Genomic DNA, 22,415 nt, shown 5'->3' on the forward strand with positions numbered 1-22,415 from the left:
TCCAAACAATCAGTTGAATCTGAGTACCATTATTTATTATGATTTACGACATAAACATTTTGCAAATAATGATTGGCCTTCAATCTTAAAGTTCATTGATATTATGCCATCAAATCGTAGAACTAGTATTGTAAAAATGCAAAGTTTATAACGAATGATTATAAATTGAACCGCATTATAACGAGTGTTTATATAATTATATAATTTCAAATTTATATCTTTCTATCGTCCATATTTTAATTATTCATTTTTGGATATAAATAAATAATACTACAAATATAAAAAATGAGATTTGTACAGCGTCTTAAGAGAACTATTTCTAAAGAGTTAATTATTGGCCTCAGTTTGCAAGATTTCTTTAGAACAGCTTAGGCAGAAAAGTGAAACGATAATGAGTGTTAAGCTAATTAAAACATATAGTAAATGCGCTTCCATCTAATGAGTTATTGGAATCAACAAACTCATGATCTAGCAATGCTTTGAGCGGAGAATACAATTTGCTAGTTTGGAACAGCGAATAGTGGTAACATGATTTGTTAAATTTGCTAAATAAATGTTACAGAAAGTACGAGGTCTAACCGCCATATAACTTTAACGGTCATGGGAGTTTGTTACAAAATTATATTGTCAAGCCTCTTTAGCTCAATTCATTTGGAAGAGTAGCGATATTCAAAACCATGTATACAATATGTTGTACAAAACTAAATTCTTTACTGTGTAAGATATGTAAAGCTTAGAATTCAGTCCTGATCAAAACAAGGGGCTGATAAGATATGCCTGCAATGAAATCCATTCATGTCTAAAATACGTACTTAATATAATTTGATCGTAAATGCCCGACAATGCTTATGCCTATATGACCTAATGTAAGAAGCCATAGAATGGGACTGGGACTATAGTTTCTTTATGTGCCTACCACTGCTTTCGGGGTAATAAAAAGCTTCAGGGCCCTATATTTCATGAACAGACTCAATAAAACCGAGCCGGTGATTTTCAACTACCTGTTGTTTTGTTTGCAGTGCTCCCGAAACATCAAAAATTGTCTTTTTAACAATTCATCACCAGATCATTTTCATAAGTTAAAAATTAATTCATATTAGTACATTATATTAGTACATTGTTAGTTTTCTTTAAAAAAATCAAAAAGCGGCACAGACCGACCGACTAAACGTTCCTTAATTGTTCGTTGTAAAAACGGAGGTGGGTGGGGCACAACAACTTGTTTTCTGCTTCAGAATTTATTGCACTATAGACGCCTTGTACGACGACGCTTTGTCATGCAGCAACCTAAAATTTGTCAAATCACTTGCTGGTCGAGAATATTTGTTAAGTTGTCGAAGAACTTTTGTCTTGTGCAATTTTGCATAAGCAGGTTTGGCTTTAGCAACCCTAATGTTTCATGAACAATGAAAATGAAAAAAGACAGTATGTTGAATCAATCTAGCACAGATCTATCTGATTTTTAAAATACGTTTGAGAATGTAATAAAACCTTTCTTAATGAGATGCACTAGATATTTGTCTAGTGGTGTATCTTGCGTCGGTATTTACTATTTCCTTCTCTTAAGCAACCATCTTGAAAGGCGTTGCTGTTTTAGACCGACAGCGATGCGGTGCGTCTTCATAAGAATTTATTAAATAAACGAATTTAAGTGTTCAAAAGGCATTTCATTGTGTCGATATACAGAACAGATTTCATTAAAAAGATATCCGTACACCCTTCACCAAGGAGACAGCAATTCTTAATTTAAGACCTATTTCAATGGCATATTGTTATATCTTCTACCTACCATTTTGTTATACAGTATACGAGTGTACTATAAAAAAGCTAAAGTGAACGGATTTTAATGAATGTGGTATCAATGTAGAGCTAACATGTTTATCTACCAGATAATCTTCATTTCCCCGTGTCATTTGCAATATTAAACACTATAATGGTCTATGTGCATTTTGTTGAACACTCCTGCTAAATCGTAAGAATAGATATGGGACATCTCACATACTTTTCCAACACTTCTTTATTTTTTCAATGTTCTAAAATTTATAAAAAAAAAAAAATGAAATATAATTATTGCTTTTATTCATTTAATAGCAAAACAATTTACACAGCCCTTAACATCAACATTGATACATACATACATATAAAAAAAAATCTATAAATCATTTTATCTGAATGTATAATGTAGTGGTTGAACTACATGTTTTACTTTGTGGTCAATTTTTAAAATGTTAAAAAAGGTAATTTCTAGTTCTTTTTCAATCACAACACAGTTTCACAACGACTTGACCAGCAAGTAAGGATACGATAATCACATTAAGTATGGATAAACAAATAGATGGTGTAGCACGTTCATCTTAATAGTCGTATCCGTATTTTTTGCCTGAAACAGAAAATAACAGAATAATAACGATTTTTTATTGGAAGAAATAATAATATTTGTATCATTAAAGCTGCAGGCCTCCAGATGAGCGAAAATATTTCAATAAAATCAAATTTGAGAAAAATGTACTAAGATTTTAGGAAAAGTAAAAATATTCAAGATGCAAGTAATAATTTAAATGTTATGTGGGATTAATGACTGATTTTTCAGTATTTATAACTATAATCTACTGCGTTACTAAGGCAGTAGGGGTTATTTTTGCATATTTTGTCCTCTTTTTCGTAATTTACGTGGGCTGTAAGTGCCATTGATAATTTGTAAATTGCTTCCTTTTGGTTATTTCACTAAATAATATTTTTAAACACATTTTCAAAATTTTCATGAAAATTAGCATGAATCTGGAGGCGTGCTGCTTTAAAGTAAAATATATATGTATATATGTATTTTCTAAAAGTACTGAACATGATCATTATTATCTTATAATATAGACACGTATTAAAAGATTTTTCTAATATCAAAGTTTTAAAGTATCAAATTATCAATCACTTTAAATATGATAACTTAAAAAATAAAAAAATAAGTGCATGACAAATAAGTGTATGACTTTATTGTTTTAGAAGATGTATAAATTTCATCTAAACTAATTTTGGATCAGAGCATCAAATTAGTTTCCGTACTAGGATAGTAGTGAGGGTATTTTCCGTGTTTGTATCCGTATCCTCCATATCTACGTCCATATCCTCCATACATAGATCCATATCCTCCATACATCGACCCATAACCGCCATACATAGATCCATAACCGATTCCACCATACATAGATCCATAGCCAATACCGCCAAGCATTGAACCGTAGCCGATTCCAGAATATGGGTATCTGCCACGACCATACCCGATACCTCTATAGCCACCGTATAATGATCCGTAACCCATACCATACATTGAACCATAACCTCTGTACATGCCGTGATGACCGTAGTAAGCTGTCACACTGGCGATACCAACAATGGCTAACAGTAAAACACTGAGGCACTTCATCGTTATAGATCTGTAAATATTAAACAGACAATAGAAAAAAATCTCCAAGAAAAAAACATTATATTAAATGAAACAAAATCAAAATTTGATTGTTTCTGTAATAGAAAATATAACTTGAAAATGATTTTACAAAAGAAATTAAAAACCGTATATTCCTAAAAATCTAAAGCAAGACATAGCTAATTTTGAATTGTTATGTCTAATTAGATAATTGACCATATATATCAGCCTTGCTCTTAATGAAAGCCTATTTAATTTTGTATATCCATGTTAGTGTAGTTACGTATAATATTGATGCTTTCTCTTACATAATTATATGCTGTTTTAATTAGGTTTATACCATGCCGTTGTTTTTCCGAATAATTACACATATGCAATGCATTACACATGTATAATATATTCAGAATAGAAGAAAAAGAAGAACAGTTTATTTATGTGTAAAGTACTATGTTGTTACAAGTAATAATATAATACATATATATATATATGTATTGTAATGTTAGATAATGGTCATAATGACTACTGAGACACTTAGAAAAAGTTTTAACGTATATATGTTTTTTAAAAGTAACTGTTATTATATAACATGTAATCGTTTAGTAATATTAATTAAAACATACATAAAATTTAATTTTTGAATTTTTATACTGCAATTCTTTGCCTCGAACAATACCATATGTAAGATCATTACCTTGTTCTGGTGGCTGTATAACCTAGTTGCTCTGAAGGAAGATGCAAATGTTGATAATAACTTATTTTTGCGCATATTTATACTCTAAGGATTACCACAGATAAAGGAAACAATTCTAAATGATCCCGCAAGCAATCACGTCACCATCAGTCATTTGTTGAGGTAACTCAAAAAATCTTTGAATTAAGTGCCCACGATTCTGATAATCATTCATCGAAGGTCTCACATACCAACCGTAAAAAATGTGGTCCTTTTGTTATATAAAAGTACTTTTTTATGAAAATGTACTTAATATCATAAAAGTGCTTTACCAAGATCACATAATAGGTTGCATAATTACAATGTATATCTTGCAAAAGATTTAAAACATGATCAATAAAATCATTTAGTACTGTTAAACTTAACGTCTTCTAGTGACTATACTGCTTTGACATACTGTATATGCATTTAGATAAGTATGTGACACCTTTACAACGACAGGCGTTACTTGGCGATTTTATTGTGTTTTAAAGTGACTTTATTAACCAAACTTTGCTAAATAAGACAATAAAAGACCGCCCATAATTACTGAGACTAATAAATGTGTCTTTATTATCACTTATCGATGCTGGATGGCTTATGTAAATAATATATGTTACGTAAATATTGTGTATTCTACGTAAATAAAAGAAAGTCATCGTATCTGTTGATCTATTGCAATTTAAGTCAACGGATAATATGATTTCGCTATTTACGTGACAATATCGTTTATTACAATTATATGAATCTTGAAACTTTATTCAAAAGCTATATCTAATAAAGCAGACCATAATAATTTAAAAGCTCAAATCACGATTTCGATAAACCAGAATTAATAAAACTTCATCTCAGTGAGTTGTAAACTAAACATTACAAATTATAGCATTATTTTGATGATTGCTTAAGATTCAATATGTCAAAATAAAACTTTGACAGACCATAACCGCAATATTTAATAGATGTTTCAATTGTGAACAATTTTCATGTTCAAGTCATGCTTTCACCATTCATTTAAATTGTTCAGACAGATTTACAACACAAAACATGCACCGATCTATCAAAATTTAACCAAAGTTTATCTTAATCTAAGTACAGATTTAAGTATAAGATAAAAATACATTTTTTTCGTATGTCTCTGTAATGACGTCAGCTATTTTTTTCTGTTGATTCACAAAATGACTGTATAAGTTTTCTACTTTCTGGAAACGTTCATTTCCTCACTGAATTATTATTTTGGCATTATTCAAAAGATAATATAAAGTACCGGTATGTATAATAATTTAATATGATATATTTTGTATGGTATTGTAGTTTGACAGTACTGAAGAAATATATTTTCTCAAATATCAATATGTAAGAAATAAGCAAGAAAAATAAGTAAAACGTAAATACTCATAAATAAGAAATTCTATAAATACCGGTATTCAAAACAAGCGAACGCTGTTTTATTTTTATGTTGTTTTTTTTTGTGTGTTTTTGTTGTTGTTATTGTTGTTGTTTTTGCTTTGTAATCATAAATTATAGAATCCTTTTTGTTTTGTTAAATTAAGTTTGATATTTCACGGGCACTATTACTGGCGCTGTTACTGGCGCTATTACCGGCACGGTTCATGTTATAAAGCAAATTTTGATGATGTTTGCTTAGGTGTCCCTTCGAGCAATTTTTTATTGTGAAGTGTAGTTTATTTTGAAAAACAACTGTGCTTTATATATACAAGGACATGTTCAGATTGTACTTAAATGGAAAATACAAACGTATCTATGTTTATATTAAGAAAAGAATGATGTGCAAATGATGATCAAATCTCCTACGAAAAGCCAATAAGTCTTCTTTCTTCAGATGTTATAATATTTACTCAATACAAACAAAATTAATTTTGACTATGTCTACTCACATGTTCGGTGCGTTCAGTGTAAATCCTTTTTTAACCATTGGTAGGTTTATTTACTATTGACATGCCAAAGGTACCAATGTTAATACACACAATTTTCCAAAATTTGCCATCGGTATAATAATTTGCAGACAGACAGTGCTATGATAGTGTTGGCTTCAAGTTTTTCTTTATTTATAACGTCACTAAAAATGGAGATCATTATTTTATTTTCATTTTCATTTTTATTTTTTGAACTTAATTGATCATAACGGCTGAAATAATATTTCACATTTACATTATCAATAGCAATACTTATTTGATAACAATAAATCTGGACCAAACTTATGATCAAGATCATAAGACTGTGGGTGCTATTGTTTGATCTTGGTGTCATTGGTACCATTGGTTCATCCAATGACCTTGGTATAATAAAATATGTTCAGAGTACATTTTTAACAAGTGGTACCAGTGGTAATTAGTGATACCAATGGTAAATAAGTAAAGATACCACATGGAAACTCTGATCGCACCAAACATCTGAGTTATCCTTTTTGAATAGTATTATGTACAAAAGATATACCGTCAAATGTAAGTGAATTTATTTTTTGCTTTTGAGTTGATTACTAATTTATCCGTGAAAATTATTTTTGATAATTTCACAGTGAAAATTATCAAAATATACATTTACACTATTAAAAGATGAGACTACTTTTTAAAGATTTTCCCCGTGTGATACCTCAATTTCATTTTTGCTTACAATTCTGACATTGTCAGGGATGTTAAATAAAAAACACAGCTGAAATTGATAAAAAACTTAAATTTCAAAAGTAATAAAAGAAATTACTTAAATTATTTCAAATTACCAATCACCAAATACCGTCTCTTTTTATTTTTAGTCTGAAAAATACACTTCCTTCCACACGCAAGACTTCTCTTGATGACATTTGGGCATATTTAAGTATCCTACAAGCAATAACTGACTAATGCAATATGAAAACTTGAAAAGCAACGACAGTCATCAGCCCTAAGAATAAGTAAACAAAACAACCCAGTGTTCATATGACAGTCTTTCAACAATTTCATATTTTCTAAATTCCTAGCCGCTCTTAATTTACACATCTGTCAATAATTAATTATTGTCTGTAACAATCCCCATGTAAGTTTTCTTTCTTATAAAAAGGTGTATGACTTACAAATCCAAATGATATCCCTCTAAATCAAAGACAATTATCGTCCTCCCGAGAAATACACAACTTTAAAAATGGCGGCCGCTTACATTACATAAAACCTGGTCTAATATAACTCCGCCGAAAGTAACGGAAAGAAGGTCAGATATTGTATTACTTTTTCTTCTATAAGAATCGTTTGTTTTTATTATTAAAACAAGCGAACATTCTTATGTTTTTAATAAAATGAATAATATCATCGCAATTTAGCTAAAAATTTCTTAAATCATATGAGAAATTCGGCTAAATGAGGCTACCAGTGGGGAAAACAGATTTAGATATTAAAGTTAATATTAATGAAATTTCATTTAAACTTGTTTAAGCATGAAATAAAGAGAACAAAATTTTTTGTGTGCGCCACTCGTGAGAATACTGTTTTTTAAGCTCATTCCAAGAAATAAAATTGCATCTTACACAAAAACAAACAGGTATCTATATATTTTTGTTGAGCCTATTAGGCAAGTATACAGTTTTATTAATGGGTCGCATGTCAAACGATATATATTTGCAGAGTGCTTTATAGTGAAAAAGTATAACCACATAGTTATGGCTTTATCCTACTCATATATTTGAATTTAGTTTGTCATAATAGTCATTTGAACTCATAAAGCCGAAGGTATTTCAACTTTTATCTGTCTTTAGATTTTTTTTTAATATTGTTCGTTTATGATCAAAAATATTTTTATTTACCAAACATAATTTATTTTCTTAAAGAACTATGTTTAAATTGTCAAGTTTATCTTGGCCACAGAGAAATATAAGATTTCTTCGCACAGGGATATTTCTGACAAATAATTAAAGCATTGATTTTCTTGAAATGAGAATTCATAAATGTATATAAATATTTAAGGCACATTATGCCTCAGAAACAAATATTTGTTTCATTCTTTAGAAAGGGCACACAGGAGTTTTATAACATTTAAATAATGTTTTAAGAGCATGTTAGATGCTTATTACCTTTAGAAAGTAGCACAAAATATAAACAAATTAGTCATAAAAGTAGCAAAATATATACAGAGAAGTCTTTTGACTTCCTTACAAAATACCAATTCACTATTAATTGTACTAATTGCCCCAAAAGCAACATGAGCAAAAGATTGATCAGGTTATTAATCAATTAGTAACTTTTTTAAAATTAAAACAGGACACCTAAAATGAAAATCTTTCGAGAAATAAAAATTAAATCATTTCTGAGACATGATGGACCTTTAATTGTATATTTGTACGTTTTGCGTTTTACTACATTTTTTATTTTATTGCACGTACTGATATATTGATTGGATAAAGTGTACGCAAAATCAAACTACCTGACACTTTAAACTATGGAGGGCGATCGTTGCCAAAATTCCAGACATGTAATGTGTTCCTTTTGAAAACTACTTTTGAAAATGCGAACGGGTATGTCTAGCATTTTTTATTAAATTCGTGCAAAGCAAATGATATGCCTCTTAATCCCGTCTTTAAATTGAAGGCACCCGCTTTTAAATAACAAGTTTACATGTAAATCTTAACAACTGACCTAACATGGAGAACAACAACAAATTTACAAGTTCGTATCTTCCACATAAGCATTTTTGCTCTATATGTACCTGCAAAATACAAATGAAATGTAAAACTCGAATACAGAAAATAGAATTTAATAAAACGTGTTTCCAGTCGTAGAACTACAACAGTACGTTTACACAGTAACATGTTTAAAATGACAAAAGTAGATTCACAAAGTTAAACGATTTTAACTCATGCATGACGCCCCGTCCCTCTCTGAGTATTTACAATCTTCTATTACGGAAATGTACGGACAGGTATAATACCCGTCGCCTCTCTCCTATTTCTCAATTAAGTGAAGGAAAACACGGCGTCCAATCTAACTTTTTTTAATTCTATAAAAGTCAAATATTTTTGGTATCAAATGAAAGATTACTCCATAAGCTTTCTATGAGTGCCTCAGAAATAAAAATGAATTAAATAGATGTATTGAAATGTTTGTTTCAAAATCTATCATTTTTCCTCTGAAAATGACACTTTCGAATTGGTTAGAAAAACACGGCGTTCCCTCCAAACTTTTGTTTTTTATCTCGTTATCAATTTTGATAATTTTGGATTGAAATAAAAGTGTGCTTCATACGATTTATGATATATAATTATATAATGCCTAAAAATAAAAATGAATTAAATCAAAATGAATAAACTTTTCGTTTTAAAGTTTATCATGTTACTTTCTGTAAAATAGAGAAAATAAGAATCCCTAAAGAACGCTCAAAACGACATGGACGGTAATGGAAAGTGCAAGTTACCGTCCACGCCCCCTAGCACCGGCTTAAGCAAAATTCGACATTTAACATGAACTGGTACAATTTTTAATTTTGAAATATCCGCAGAAGTGTTAATATGGCGATTATCATGGAACCTTCAATGTGACAAGTAAGTGCCATTCCATGAAAAACGGCACATGGTCCCCAAGTAAAAAAAAAACGCACACTCTGAAATTCAGTAAGAGAAACATGTCGCCCCCTACTAACTCTTTATTTTATTTCTCGGTCAATTTTGATAATTTTAGACTCAAGTAAAAGAATCCTTCATGAACTTTCTAGTGATGCCTAAAAATGAAATTTAATTACGTAGACGTATTAAAAATTTTGTTTCAAACTTATCGTTGTTTATTTTTTCTCTCTTAAAATAGAGAAAAACAGAATCCCTAAAGAAAGTTCAACACAACAAAATTGAAAATGTTGCAGGCTCGGTTTGGTTGAGCCTGTTCATGGACGGTACTGGAAAGTGCAAATTACCGTCCACGCCCACTATCACCGGCTTAAGCAGAATCCACAGTCATATATTCGGCAAGAAAATCACGTCGCTTCCTTAAGATACTTTATTCAAAAAAGAAAATGAACAAGTACATTAAAAATCTGGAAATAAAGTGATCCCTCGGAAGCATTGATCACAGCAAAATTACATAAGAATTGCAGACTCGGTTTAATTGAGTCTGTACATGAGGGATAATGAACAAGTGCAACATTCCTCACGCCCCCCTAGCACCGGCTTGAGCGGTACTCAATTCTAAACACTTAATAGCGCTGGCATCAATGATCCCGAATGACCAGAAAAATATAACAACACTGAAGTGAAGTACGGGGCAACTTTTTACAGCTGCCACACGGCACTTGACACCTGCTGTTATGAAGTATAAAAATCTGGAAACAAAGTGATCCCTCGGAAGCATTAATCAAAACAAAATTACATAAGAATTGCAGACTCGGTTTGATTGAGTCTGTACATGAGGGATAATGAACAAGTGCAAAAAGTTTTTATTCATACAGAAAATACCTTATTAAAGATTGTACATATGTGCTACGGATAAGTATTTTCTTGATTTCGAAAAGGAAATCTCGGTGGCCGCTTTAAAATCCCATTTTTGCAAATAATTGCATAGTTTTTGTTGAAAATGAAATTTGTGCCAATATATTTTTCAATGATACCAATAAAAATATTGGATGGTTTTTAGATTATCAATAAAATTACTCCCTTGAAGTTGGTCATTGTTTCCCCTAAAAATTTCCATATCGCCGATGTTTCTCAGGAAAACACAATGTTAAATAATAAGTTAATGCATAAGTTTTCTTCATCATAAATGGTAAAATCAGCAATTTTCAAGTGATGTTGCTATTGACGAAACTTTTGTAACAAATGTAACAAATATACATGTATGTTATGAAAAATGCCGTATGTTGTCCTTAACATTTGAGACATGGGAGAGGCGCCGTTTTATACCTGTCCGCAATAGAAGTTCGTAAATACTCAGAGAGGGGCGGGGCGCTATGCTTGACTTAAAATCGTTTAACTTTGTGAATCTACTTTTGTCATTTTAAACATGTTACTGTGTTAACGTACTGTTGTAGTTCTACAACTGGTAACACGTTTTCTTAAACTCTATTTTCTGCATTTAAGATTTACATTTCATTTGTATATTTCAGATCTATAAGTGTGCAAACATGCATATGTATTGCATGCAATGGAAGATACGAACTTGTGAATTTGTTGTCGTTTTAGATGTTAGGTCAGTTGTTACGATCTATATGTAAACTTGTTATATAAAGGCGGGAACCTTCAATTAAAAGATTGAATTAAGAGACATATTATGTGCTATGCACGGGTACAATAAAAAAATGGTAGGCATACAAGTTCGCATTTTCAAAAGTCATTTTAGAAAGGAACACTTTACATGTCTGGAATTTTGGCAAAGAACGCCCTCCATATAAACATCCTCGTTGTTAACAGCAACGGTTTGTGTCTTTAAAGCGGAGAAGTGAAAAGATGAAAACCGATTTGATTATCTAGATTAAGCACATATTGGAACCAGCTTATATTGTAGCAATTCTTGGAGCAGACAATATAATTTGCTATGTTGGAACAACGCTAAGTGTCACATTATTTGTTGTTTTTTATGGTCATAGAACGACGCCTACCTCAACCCCACCTTCATTTTGGATGTGACAGATAAATTAATTCATTGTGTTGCTTAAGATGTCATGTAATGCTATCAACTTTTATCGTAAAAATGCTTCGAAAGCTTATCTTTTACCACGCATAAACAGACGCAACAAATTCAAGATCGTTATTTTCAACTTCTTTACTGTTTTGTTTTGCTTCTTACTGCTGTTTCTTTTTTTCATTTCATTTTTCTGGAGAGGTCCTTTTAATCCCATTTCTCTCTTGAAATCTCCCATTATAGAATTATTTTTTTTTTTTTTTTACTTTTCAACATCATAAAATTACTAATTATTATTTATTACTCGCTGGACACCTTACCTCCACTGTTTTTGCGTAAAAGTCGATGATGGTAAAGATAACAGAGATGATATGCATGTTTATGGTCAAAAATAGTATTAATTATATAATAAGTGGTATGTTCGTTCTCAACATTTGATAATTGAGCCGCGTCATGACAAAACCAACATAATGGGTTTGCGACCAGCATGGATCCAGACCAGCCTGCGCATCAGCGCAGTCTGATCAGGATCCATGCTGTTCGCTATCAGTTTTTCTACTTGTTATAGCGTTTGTAAGCGAACAGCATGGATCCTGATCTGGATCCATGCTGGTCGCAAACCCATTATGTTGGTTTTGTCGTGACGCGGCTCAATTGTATTTATTTCATATAATTGTATCGTTACAGAAAGAAACGCAACGACTTTGGAAGTTTTCCTATTTGTTCAGTTTTATTTGCCAAGTGATATACGTCATTTGACATTTGTTGAATGGCATAAAACATATATTGACAACCATTTCATGAATCAGTCGAAGTCGTCGAAATCGACTTGATTATCAAATATAAAGCAATTCCATATACAATGTATTACATAATGACAATAAATCATTAGAAAATATGGGATATCCATATAATTTCCCAATATCTCATTATATTATTCATTCACCATACTAGAATTAAGAAGAAATTAAAAGTTTTTTTGTTTATACGTTTAATAAAAAAATTTTTATAATTTATAGCAAAAAATTTCACACAACATAAAATCATACATGCTTTATTAGAAGGAAAAATTAATTTTAATTTTAATAGGTGTATAATCAAATGTAGGGTTGAACTATTTTTAGTAAAGTTTTTTTTCCCGGGGTTTAAAAAAATTTAATTTTTAAAATTTCTAATCTCTTTCAAACAACTTTTCAAAAACGTTTTTCAGCAATAAGGTACGATAATCACATTACGTATGGAAAAACAAATGGATGCTGTAGCACGTTAATCTTAATAGTCGTATCCGTATTTTTTACCTGAAATAGAAAACAATTAGTTATTATTGTTATAAATATTATGATAATTTGTATCATTCGAGAAACATATTAATTTCTCATAGTACTATAAGTTATCTTCTAATATACAAATGTATAATAAGACATTTCTAAAGAATCTAATTATTAAACACTGTTATGAATACTTTAAGAAAAACAACAAATTAGTATGTATCTGTTATTGTTTTAGAAAAGATAATATTTAAATAAATTGGTAGTTTTCCTTACTTGGGTAAAAGTGTGGGTATTTTCCGTGTTTGTATCCGTATCCGCCATATCTACGTCCATAGCCACCATACATAGATCCATATCCTCCATACATGGAGCCATAGCCGCCATACATAGATCCATAACCAATTCCATTATACATAGATCCATAGCCAATACCTCCAAGCATTGAACCGTAACCGATTCCAGAATATGGATATCCATATCTGCCACGACCATAACCGATTCCTCTATAGCCACCGTATAATGATCCATAACCCATTCTCGGATATCTGTACCCCATTGAACCATAACCTCTATACATGCCATGATGACTGTAGTAAGCTGTCACGCTGGCGATACCAACAATGGCTAACAGTAAAACACTGAGGCACTTCATCGTTTTGGTTCTGTAAATTTTAAGCAAATAAGAGTTAAATTTTATTTTTTCCCAAAACAAAAATCGAAAAAATTTTTAAATGTTACAGGGAATGTTAAGAAAAACTTTAGAAAATAAAAATATGTTTTAATTTTTTATGTATTAAAAATTGTTACCCCAGATGTGATTAAGAACAGATTACATTTTATTTTTATTGTATGGACAGGGTATGACGTCAACAAGGCAAAAGAAAGTATGGCGTTCATTTATTGTTAATTATCGTTTCAATGACAGTTACTTATGTTATCATTAACGTCGAAAAGTTTCGCAATATTTTAAAACACATATATACTTAGTAGTATATCTTGTACTGTTATGACATATGTAAAGATAAATGTGTATAAAGCAAAACATTAAGTCAATACAAAAAAGAACATTACCTTGTTTGAGCTGTTGTGTAACCTTTTGCTGAAGAAAACTGCAGATGTAAAGATTTACTAATTTCTGAGTATATTTATACTAAAAAGATAACCACAGTTTGAGGAAACAATTGTCAAAAATGTCCCTCGATCGATCACGTTACCAACGTAACTAAAAAAATCTTAGAATCAAAGGCCCACAAAAATAACCATTTTTGAATGTCTCACATATCAATCCTAAGGTCATTTTAATGCATACACCGAAATTCTCATTAAAACACACTGAACAATAAAAGAAACTATACGATGATTTCCTTATTTTCAATACAGTTCGTGCTAAGGTTGACAGCGCATCATATTTCATGAGTGTGTGAGACCTTCACATCAAAAGTGTTACTTTGCTTACCATTTTTTGTTGGTTTAGATCTAGCCAAATACTTACTGAATAAGACAATAAAAGAGCATGCATTAAACCGTCATTCTATATAACTTATTTGTTTCTTTTTGCACTTCATTGACGTAAGTAATAACTATACTACATTAATTGGACATAGGTAAAGTATCTGTTGTAAGGAAAAAAATTAAAACGAGATGTTTCTTTCTTATTTCGAGTAGCTGCATCTAATAGTACTTATATGAATATTTAATCTCAAACAAAACATAATCAATTAAGTCTGAATCAGTAAGGGTTCTCTTGAAAAAAAAAAAACTATTTTCACCGCACCGCAAAGTTTCGCAATCAAAACATGACTTTCATTTCATTCTCCTCGTAAAGTTTAAGGTTCTGATGCATCAATTCTTTGTTAAATCATCACCACATTTTTAAATCAATGTGTGTGAATGTTTAACCATTGACATGTAACGATCATTCTTTTTTCTGTTTAGCCACATAAAACGTGTACCGATCAATCAACATAAAATAGCTGATCGTTGTAAATAATTAATTATTAGATGAATAAACATTATATTAATTACATCGTCGGTTAATTGAATGTTGAAAAGTTTTGAAAATTCAGTGAAAACGTTTGTATTTTTATTGTATTGTATTAAACACTTCCAATTCGTTCTTAAAGATTCAAATATATAAAGCTTTTACCTTAGTACTTTATTTTTCAACTTATTTTTCTAAATTTATAAATGCCAAGTTAACATTTCAACTATTTCCCAAGTAAAACCTCACTGAAAAATGTTTAAAGACATATACTTTATAATATTAATGAAAATTCAATATGATTCTTTTGTGTGGTATAATAAATGAATGTCCCTAGCATGGATAGCATTTACATAAAACTTTCAGAAAACACTAGCAATCGAAAAAGCGACACTTAAAGTGTACAAAATCTATTGGAAGCATTTTTTTATTTATTCATTTTTTATTTAATTGTTATTTATTAATTACTAAGTATAAATTTCACGGACACTTTCGATACTTCAAATACTTGAAACAAATGAAATGTTCCTTGCCTTAATCTAAATGAAACATTTTTGTTTTCTTTTGTTCGGATTAGTTTTTTATTGCACTGACACTAGCGAAACTTCCAGGGTTTTTTTTTCGGACAAAGTCCGTCTGTCATCAGACTGACTTCCTGTAAAATTAACAGAGAAGGACACTGAATATAATGTCTTTTTTTAATATTGACCAAGACGTATTTCTATGTGCATCATATATATGGGGCGTGGATTCGACTGTTTATGATACTCTTTTTTAAATACTTGAAAATGACATATCATACTTTTCTTTGCTAGGGAAACTTTATATTTCAGGAGACCTAAAAAACAGGGTTGGAAATAAATGTGATTTCATTGTACATGACAATATCAATACATGTACTTTGTATGATGACACAGATTATTGTTCAAATCAAGCTTCTGTTAGGGCCTCAATAGGCCATTTGGTTTCAAATTGTTCGATTTATTTTTATTGATGATAGAATAGGCGATAGCTGTAAACATACATTTTTATTCCCATAAGGGGTGTTCCGTTATTGATTACGTTTTAACTAGTGACCGATATTTTTCATCGATCACATTTTTTACAATGAGTGGAGTGACCATGCTCCGTTACAATTTTCACAATGTTGTGATAACTGGTTACCATTGCACGAGAAATATACGAAGATTAAATATAAGTGGGATAATACGCTTTGTGGTCAATTTTGTAATGGTATTATTGCCAGTTTTCAACAGCATTATACATAAAATTGGTTGTACAAGTAGAACGTCTGTGAATAATTTGGTAGATAATTTAACTGATGCTATACGCAGTGTTGCGGACCCGTATTTTTCTCGTGCATCTACTTTTAATAATAAATCAGCTTATGTTGTAAATACTTGTTTAAAAATGCCGACTGGTTTGATAATGACTGTGCGTCTGCACGTGATTTATATATGGAGGCGTTAAATTGTTTTAATTTAAATAAGCCTGATGTAAATAGAGCTAATTTATGTCAGCTTAAATTATTATATAGAAAAAAGTAATCAAAAAGAAAACGGTTGTGGGTACCGTAAGAAAATGATTGAAATTGAAAGCATGAAGAGTAAACGTCCATGAGATTTTTGTGAAATATTTTTAAAATAATGACAAAATTAAAAATAATGGTATTTCTATAGATTATTTTAAATGTTTTTTTTTTTCGAGAGACTTAGTAATAATACTTCTGATTGCAATAATAGTGAAGCTGGACAATTTTGTTTTAGTTATGATTTCACAGAAGAAAACTTTGCACATCCGGAAATAGATTGTCCTATAACTGTTGATGAAATATTAATTGCAATTAAATATCAAACGTAACAAATCGGTTCGTTGTGACTGTATTTTAAACGAGTACTTTAAAATTATTGAATGAAGTCATATATTATCTAGCCATTGATGTGATATGTGGTTTTTCGAAAAAAGGGTCGTTTGCGACATAATATCGAGGCAGTAGACAATTATATTTATTTAGGAACTATGATTAATTATACGGGTAGTTTCATACGGAACCAAGAACATTTGGCTGGTAAAGGACTTATAGCTATAAATACTTTATTATATAATTGTAAAACATATGACTTAAATCCTAGAATTTATTGCCAATTGTTTGATGCTTTTGTTGGCTCAATTTCAGGTAACGCTTCTGAAATATGGGGTTTTACAAAGTCTTAAGAATTAGAACGAATCCATTTGAAGTTTTGCAAACGAGCATTACAAGTTAGGTTAAATTCTAGTAATGCAGCTGTATATGGAGAGAGAGTTGGGAAGATATCCGTTGTATATAAACTGCTATGTTAGGGTATTAAAAATACTTTTTTTTTAAATCAGCTCGAGTGATAACATAATTATATGATTTGTTTATAAAATGAGCGTTAACGACTGTAATAGCGGTTATCCAAATTGGGTTTCTCATGTTTAGAGGATGTAAGATAACTTTGAATTCTCAAATGTATTTGAGAACCCTAGTTCTGTAAATGCTAACGCATACTTTTAAGCAAAAATGGTATGGTAATATAAACACAAACTTTGTCTTGAATATGTATAGAATTTTTAAAACTACACTTGAATATGAAATATACTTAGATTTATTAACAAAGGAATTACGCACTTATTTAGTTAAACTTAGATTTTCATTGTATCCGTTGAGAATACAAACAGGGAGTTATACCCGTAATAATTTACCAAGAAACGAAAGATTTTGCTTATGTTGTAACACAAGAGATGTGTTTTATTTTGTCAGTCCATCTGATTTTAAATTTCATTGTTTGCTTACTTCTACAAAAAAATAAAAATAAAATTGCTAAATTGTGCAAATATCTGAAATTTGTTATTCGAAATTCATTTATAATTGATATGACCTGATGCTGTAGTACTTATTACTTTACTGTCTTTGTTATACATGTATGTATTATATGTTAATATATATGTTACAGTACATATGATTAAACTTTTGTAATATGTTCTAGATATATGACATGTTTAACATTGATGTTTATGTATAAAGAAGATATACTTATGTATAAGTCAAATGAAATGTCTGTTCTATTCTGTTCTGTTTATTTTTTTATTGTTTGATTGAATTTAAATATGCAGAACGTGGCGATTTTTTTTCAGCTTTAATGGTTGCGGTTTCCAGTGGTCTACGATCATTTTTTAGTCAAATACAGATATTTGCTGAATAAAAGTTGCTTTATGGCGTAAAGTTTCAACGTTACTCGCGGACTTTTTCTAGACATAAATTAAAGATACTGAAGATATAATATTGATAATATTGATAATTCTAAATTCGAATTTTTTTCTTCAAAATGTTTAGAAGTACAGGCTTAATGCGTCGCTGGTACAAGGTGGTCATCAAACAACTTTTACAAACTTAATGTCAACACATAGCAATAACGATTAATTAACATTTTTACAATTTATTCATATTTTTAAAATTGTAACAGAAATATGAAGACAGACAAAAAGAGAGCGAACAACTATAAATTGTAAACTGACAAGGTTCAAACATACTTAATATTTTAATATTTTGTTAACTCTCTATAACAATATACTAACGGAATACTATATATCATTAATAAATATCCCTCATAAACAAATTAATAATGAAATGATAAAATAAAAAAAATAATCAAAGTAAAACAATAGCAAACAATAAAACCATAAAAAGCACAGACGTTGTAATCAGAGCATGTGATATAAAATACGTCTATGGACCCAAATTGATTAACATCGTAATTGGCAAAGTCTCTAAACAAAATGGTTCCATTTGGGATGCAAGTCATTGATGAATTGCTTTACTGTTGCAACATCCTCCTTCGTCAAAGTATTTATGTCACTTGCGTTATCATCATTGGAATAAATATTGAAGTAAATTGAACAAATTTACGATTTCCTTATTTATATCTTTGTATCTTTGACGTTTTGGCTTGTAATTTTTGAAGACAAAAATAAACTTGTAACATCGACTGTTGAGCGGTTGCAGTCTCCGACTTGCAGATTTGCAAGCACACAATTGCAAAATCAAAACATGTTGCCACGTTAAATGTGCGTTAATGTTTCTGGTCTCTCATCTATAAAAGGTTTATTATAGTGTCACCCCTACTGAAAGGGCCAGCCATTTTGACTTATGAGACACCTTTTGGTTGCATACCATGTACCTCCCAATTCCTACCACTATGCCAGGCGCCAGGCGGATAGAAATCGGTAACCATTCATTTTAACTACCTCGCGGCTCACGAAGCGGCCATTTCGGAACGAGTCCCACGAGAAACATTCATCCTTCAATTAACGCTCCCCGTGGGGCTCGAACCTTCGACCTCCCGATCCGAAGGCGGGCGCCTTTACCACTAGGCCAACGGTACCGGTTATATATCTATATGTCCAGCTTATATGTTTAACATTTAGCTGTACTTACTTGAAAGTCACATGTCGTATTCTTATTTTTAAGGATAAAAATACGGTCCAATTGTCTCCTTTTTGTTTCAGCGTTATGCCGTTAACTATCAAATAAAACTCGTACTCGTTATCCATACCATTGTATTTGATCATGCAAGCGAGCTATTTGACTATGAAGAATTGATTTTTTTTAGAAATAAAGGTGTATCACAATATTGGCTAAGTTCCAGCGGTGCTGTCACTTCAAAGGTCACTTCAAAGTAAACTATTTTGAACTTGCATCAAAACAAATGCATAGTGGTGACACACAATTGTTTATACAAGACTTAAAAATGTCGAAATAATAAGATAGAATAAAGAAAAGTATAAAAGCAAATGTCGCAGTACAATGCTTCAATGTAATATATAGAGAATGCTACAGGAATGTGCTATTCTTGGGTTTTGTATCGCTCGAGTTGCTCAGAAAAAATTATATTCCAACGAGCTCGTTTTAATAAACATGAATACAATAAAAGAAAACATCTGTGGCAAGATATCCAAAATAATGTTTATAACCAAAGTCTTCAATTTTTTTAATTGGCTAGCATTACTGTTTAAATGGGCCGATATCACTACATCCATCTACATTCATTAAAAGAACCAGGTTGTCTGTACTTTTGACTTATCAAATATATACGAAAACAATTAACTTTTTTGTTCTTTACATTTGAAGCCAAATTATATGTCCTTGGTTGCTTTCTTTTAGACTGACTTTGCCATTTACATTTTATGATTCATACAAAATTTATTGCATAACAGTTGTATGCTTAAATACTTCATAGCATTTTACAAAATAAACAATCCTTTTCCTTAGTTTGGTTTTAACACTATTCATTTGTAATGTTTTCATTTACATTATAAAGTACAGAGAATAAATTTGTTTTGTAGTTTTCAGATTTTATGTGACTGAAACTTTTAATAAACATGAAAATACATGGGATGGATTTCTAATACAATTTAGTAACTCTTTTTCTTATTCAACATACAGTAACAAGAAAGAAAACAAACATGATTCATGTGTTATAAAACATTTTAATTGAAAACAAAATCAATGCACAAAACATACACATTTATACATACATTCAATTTGATACCAAATTATTCATTTTTTGTCTTTAACATATGAGATAGATTGCATGTTCAATTAAATCTATGGATTTTTTTTTATTTAAAACAATATTCATTTTTACTTGTCAGTCACAACACATTTACATTAAGACTTGTCCAGCAAGTGTGGGATAAGTAAATCACATATAGCACGGATTAACAAGTGGATTGTGTCTCAGGATTATTCAATAGTCGTATCCGTATTTCTTACCTGAAACAAAAAGAAATGGATATATGAATATGCGACATATATAACTGTGTAAACTTATTTTCTTTGAAGGAGAAAAGGCTAGTATGTTACAATTTTGATAATTATCACTATCAACACATATAGCTAACACAAAAGAGACAAAAATGAAGTGTTGCCAATAAGTCAAGAATATTTTCTATATTCCGATTGATTAACTGTAAGGATAATTATCTGGAAAAAAATATGTTCATTTCATTACAGTTTTAAAGCATAAAATTAGTGTGTACGTACTTGGATAGTAGTGTGGGTATTTTCCATGTTTGTATCCGTATCCGCCATATCTACGTCCATATCCTCCATACATAGATCCATATCCGCCATACATTGATCCATAACCGCCATACATAGATCCATAACCGATTCCACCATACATAGATCCATAACCGATACCGCCAAGCATTGAACCATAGCCTGTTCCAGAATATGGGTAGCCATATCTGCCACGACCATACCCGATACCTCTATAGCCACCGTATAATGATCCATAACCAAATCTCGGATAGCCCATTGAACCATAACCTCTGTACATGCCATGGTGACCGTAATAAGCAGTTACGCTGGCGATACCAACAATGGCTAACAGTAAAATACTGAGGCACTTCATCGTCTTAGATCTGGAAATGTGAAGCGTGCAAAATTTCATTACTTTTGAAATAATAACAAAATATGAATTAGATGTACAAATAAATTAAAGAAAAAATGAAAATAAGGGTTACCTTTAAAACGATTACTGAATATAAGTTCATAAAATTTCACGGGAAGATAGTGTCTTTGTAAAATATGGTGAACGACAAATGCTGTTAGTAAAGAACTTTTTGATATCGAGGTTGACTTAAATATACGTTATCATTAAAAGTTTAATTCTTTAGCATTATTATATATTAAAAATACATTGAAAATACAAATATCACAAAATCTATTAACTATTTAAGGCTGGAGCGTAAAATAGATCAGTGTGCATTACGATACAAAATATTATTTAAAACATATAAATATAAAAAAGAAAAAGAAAATTACCTGAGTTAAGCAAGGAGAGCTTGTAGTGGTGAAGAAAGCTGTGGATACGGAATGACAATGGTGTTTGAGCATATTTATACTGTAAAGATTACCACAGATTGAGGAAACATTTACCCAAATACTCCTCTCATCCATCAGTCATGTGACACAATCATGTCAATCATTTTTGAGGTTACTCAAAAAATCTTGGAATCAAAACCCACTACCATCAATCTCGGTAGGTCTCACATATCAAACGTTATATCAGTTTGAAAATTACTTGGTATAGGAATATAACGGTAGCCATAACGCCGCCTAAAACAATGTCACATTAAATAAATGGTGATGCTGTCATTACATTTAGACTGCGATTTAATTATATAAATATATAAACGAGTAAATATGGCTAATATCATTAACCTCTCCTGTAATACGCCTCAATATGCAGGTATATTAATATTCAACTGGTAATGTATTATGATTATCTATCTATTGGTGCTTTCATGCACTAAGAATAATAAGGACATTTGCTTACATGCTGTGCAGATATTCAACCACACTATTCTGTGAAATAGAAAGAATATGGTCATGCAATATTTGCATGCAATAAGACTATTTTAA

The 22,415-nt window shown here is 30.6% G+C and overlaps 3 protein-coding genes across 3 annotated transcripts in view; all 3 read right to left on the minus strand.

Moving 5' to 3' along the window:
• Nucleotides 1-3,451, minus strand: part of LOC132728727 (neuropeptide-like protein 31) — a 31,953-nt gene extending 28,502 nt beyond the window's left edge. Inside the window, exon 1 of the mRNA XM_060714400.1 lies at nucleotides 3,058-3,451. Within this exon, the coding sequence (XP_060570383.1) occupies nucleotides 3,058-3,418 (361 nt within the window). The 5' untranslated portion in view covers nucleotides 3,419-3,451. The remainder of the gene's footprint in view (nucleotides 1-3,057) is intronic.
• LOC132728691 (keratin-associated protein 19-3-like) overlaps nucleotides 1-14,197 on the minus strand; it is a 30,565-nt gene extending 16,368 nt beyond the window's left edge. The window contains exons 1-3 of the mRNA XM_060714373.1: nucleotides 14,056-14,197; nucleotides 13,258-13,646; nucleotides 12,930-13,011 (exon numbers count right to left, since the gene is read on the minus strand). Coding sequence (XP_060570356.1) covers nucleotides 12,986-13,011; nucleotides 13,258-13,636 — 405 coding nt within the window. The 5' untranslated portion in view covers nucleotides 13,637-13,646; nucleotides 14,056-14,197 and the 3' untranslated portion in view covers nucleotides 12,930-12,985. The remainder of the gene's footprint in view (nucleotides 1-12,929; nucleotides 13,012-13,257; nucleotides 13,647-14,055) is intronic.
• Nucleotides 14,198-20,453: 6,256 nt separating this feature from the next.
• Nucleotides 20,454-21,935, minus strand: LOC132728700 (shematrin-like protein 2). The gene is made up of 3 exons (XM_060714385.1): nucleotides 21,816-21,935; nucleotides 21,030-21,412; nucleotides 20,454-20,759 (listed from the first exon to the last, which is right to left on the minus strand). Exons 2-3 carry the CDS (start codon nucleotides 21,400-21,402, stop codon nucleotides 20,734-20,736), a joined length of 399 nt encoding a protein of 132 aa, XP_060570368.1. The 5' UTR covers nucleotides 21,403-21,412; nucleotides 21,816-21,935; the 3' UTR covers nucleotides 20,454-20,733.
• Between the last annotated feature and the right edge of the window lie 480 nt (nucleotides 21,936-22,415).

The sequence above is a fragment of the Ruditapes philippinarum genome, unplaced genomic scaffold, assembly GCF_026571515.1.
Source record: "Ruditapes philippinarum isolate M1 unplaced genomic scaffold, ASM2657151v2 ctg1260_1_1_1_1, whole genome shotgun sequence".
NCBI classification, from domain to species: domain Eukaryota; kingdom Metazoa; phylum Mollusca; class Bivalvia; order Venerida; family Veneridae; genus Ruditapes; species Ruditapes philippinarum.

Bases quoted from the DNA above. Each gene is read 5' to 3' on its own strand.
- LOC132728700 (XM_060714385.1), bottom strand. From the start codon at position 21,402: ATGAAGTGCCTCAGTATTTTACTGTTAGCCATTGTTGGTATCGCCAGC. The intron at 20,760-21,029 runs GTACGTACACAC...TTTTTGTTTCAG, and splicing joins ATACCCACACTACTATCCAA to GTAAGAAATACGGATACGAC.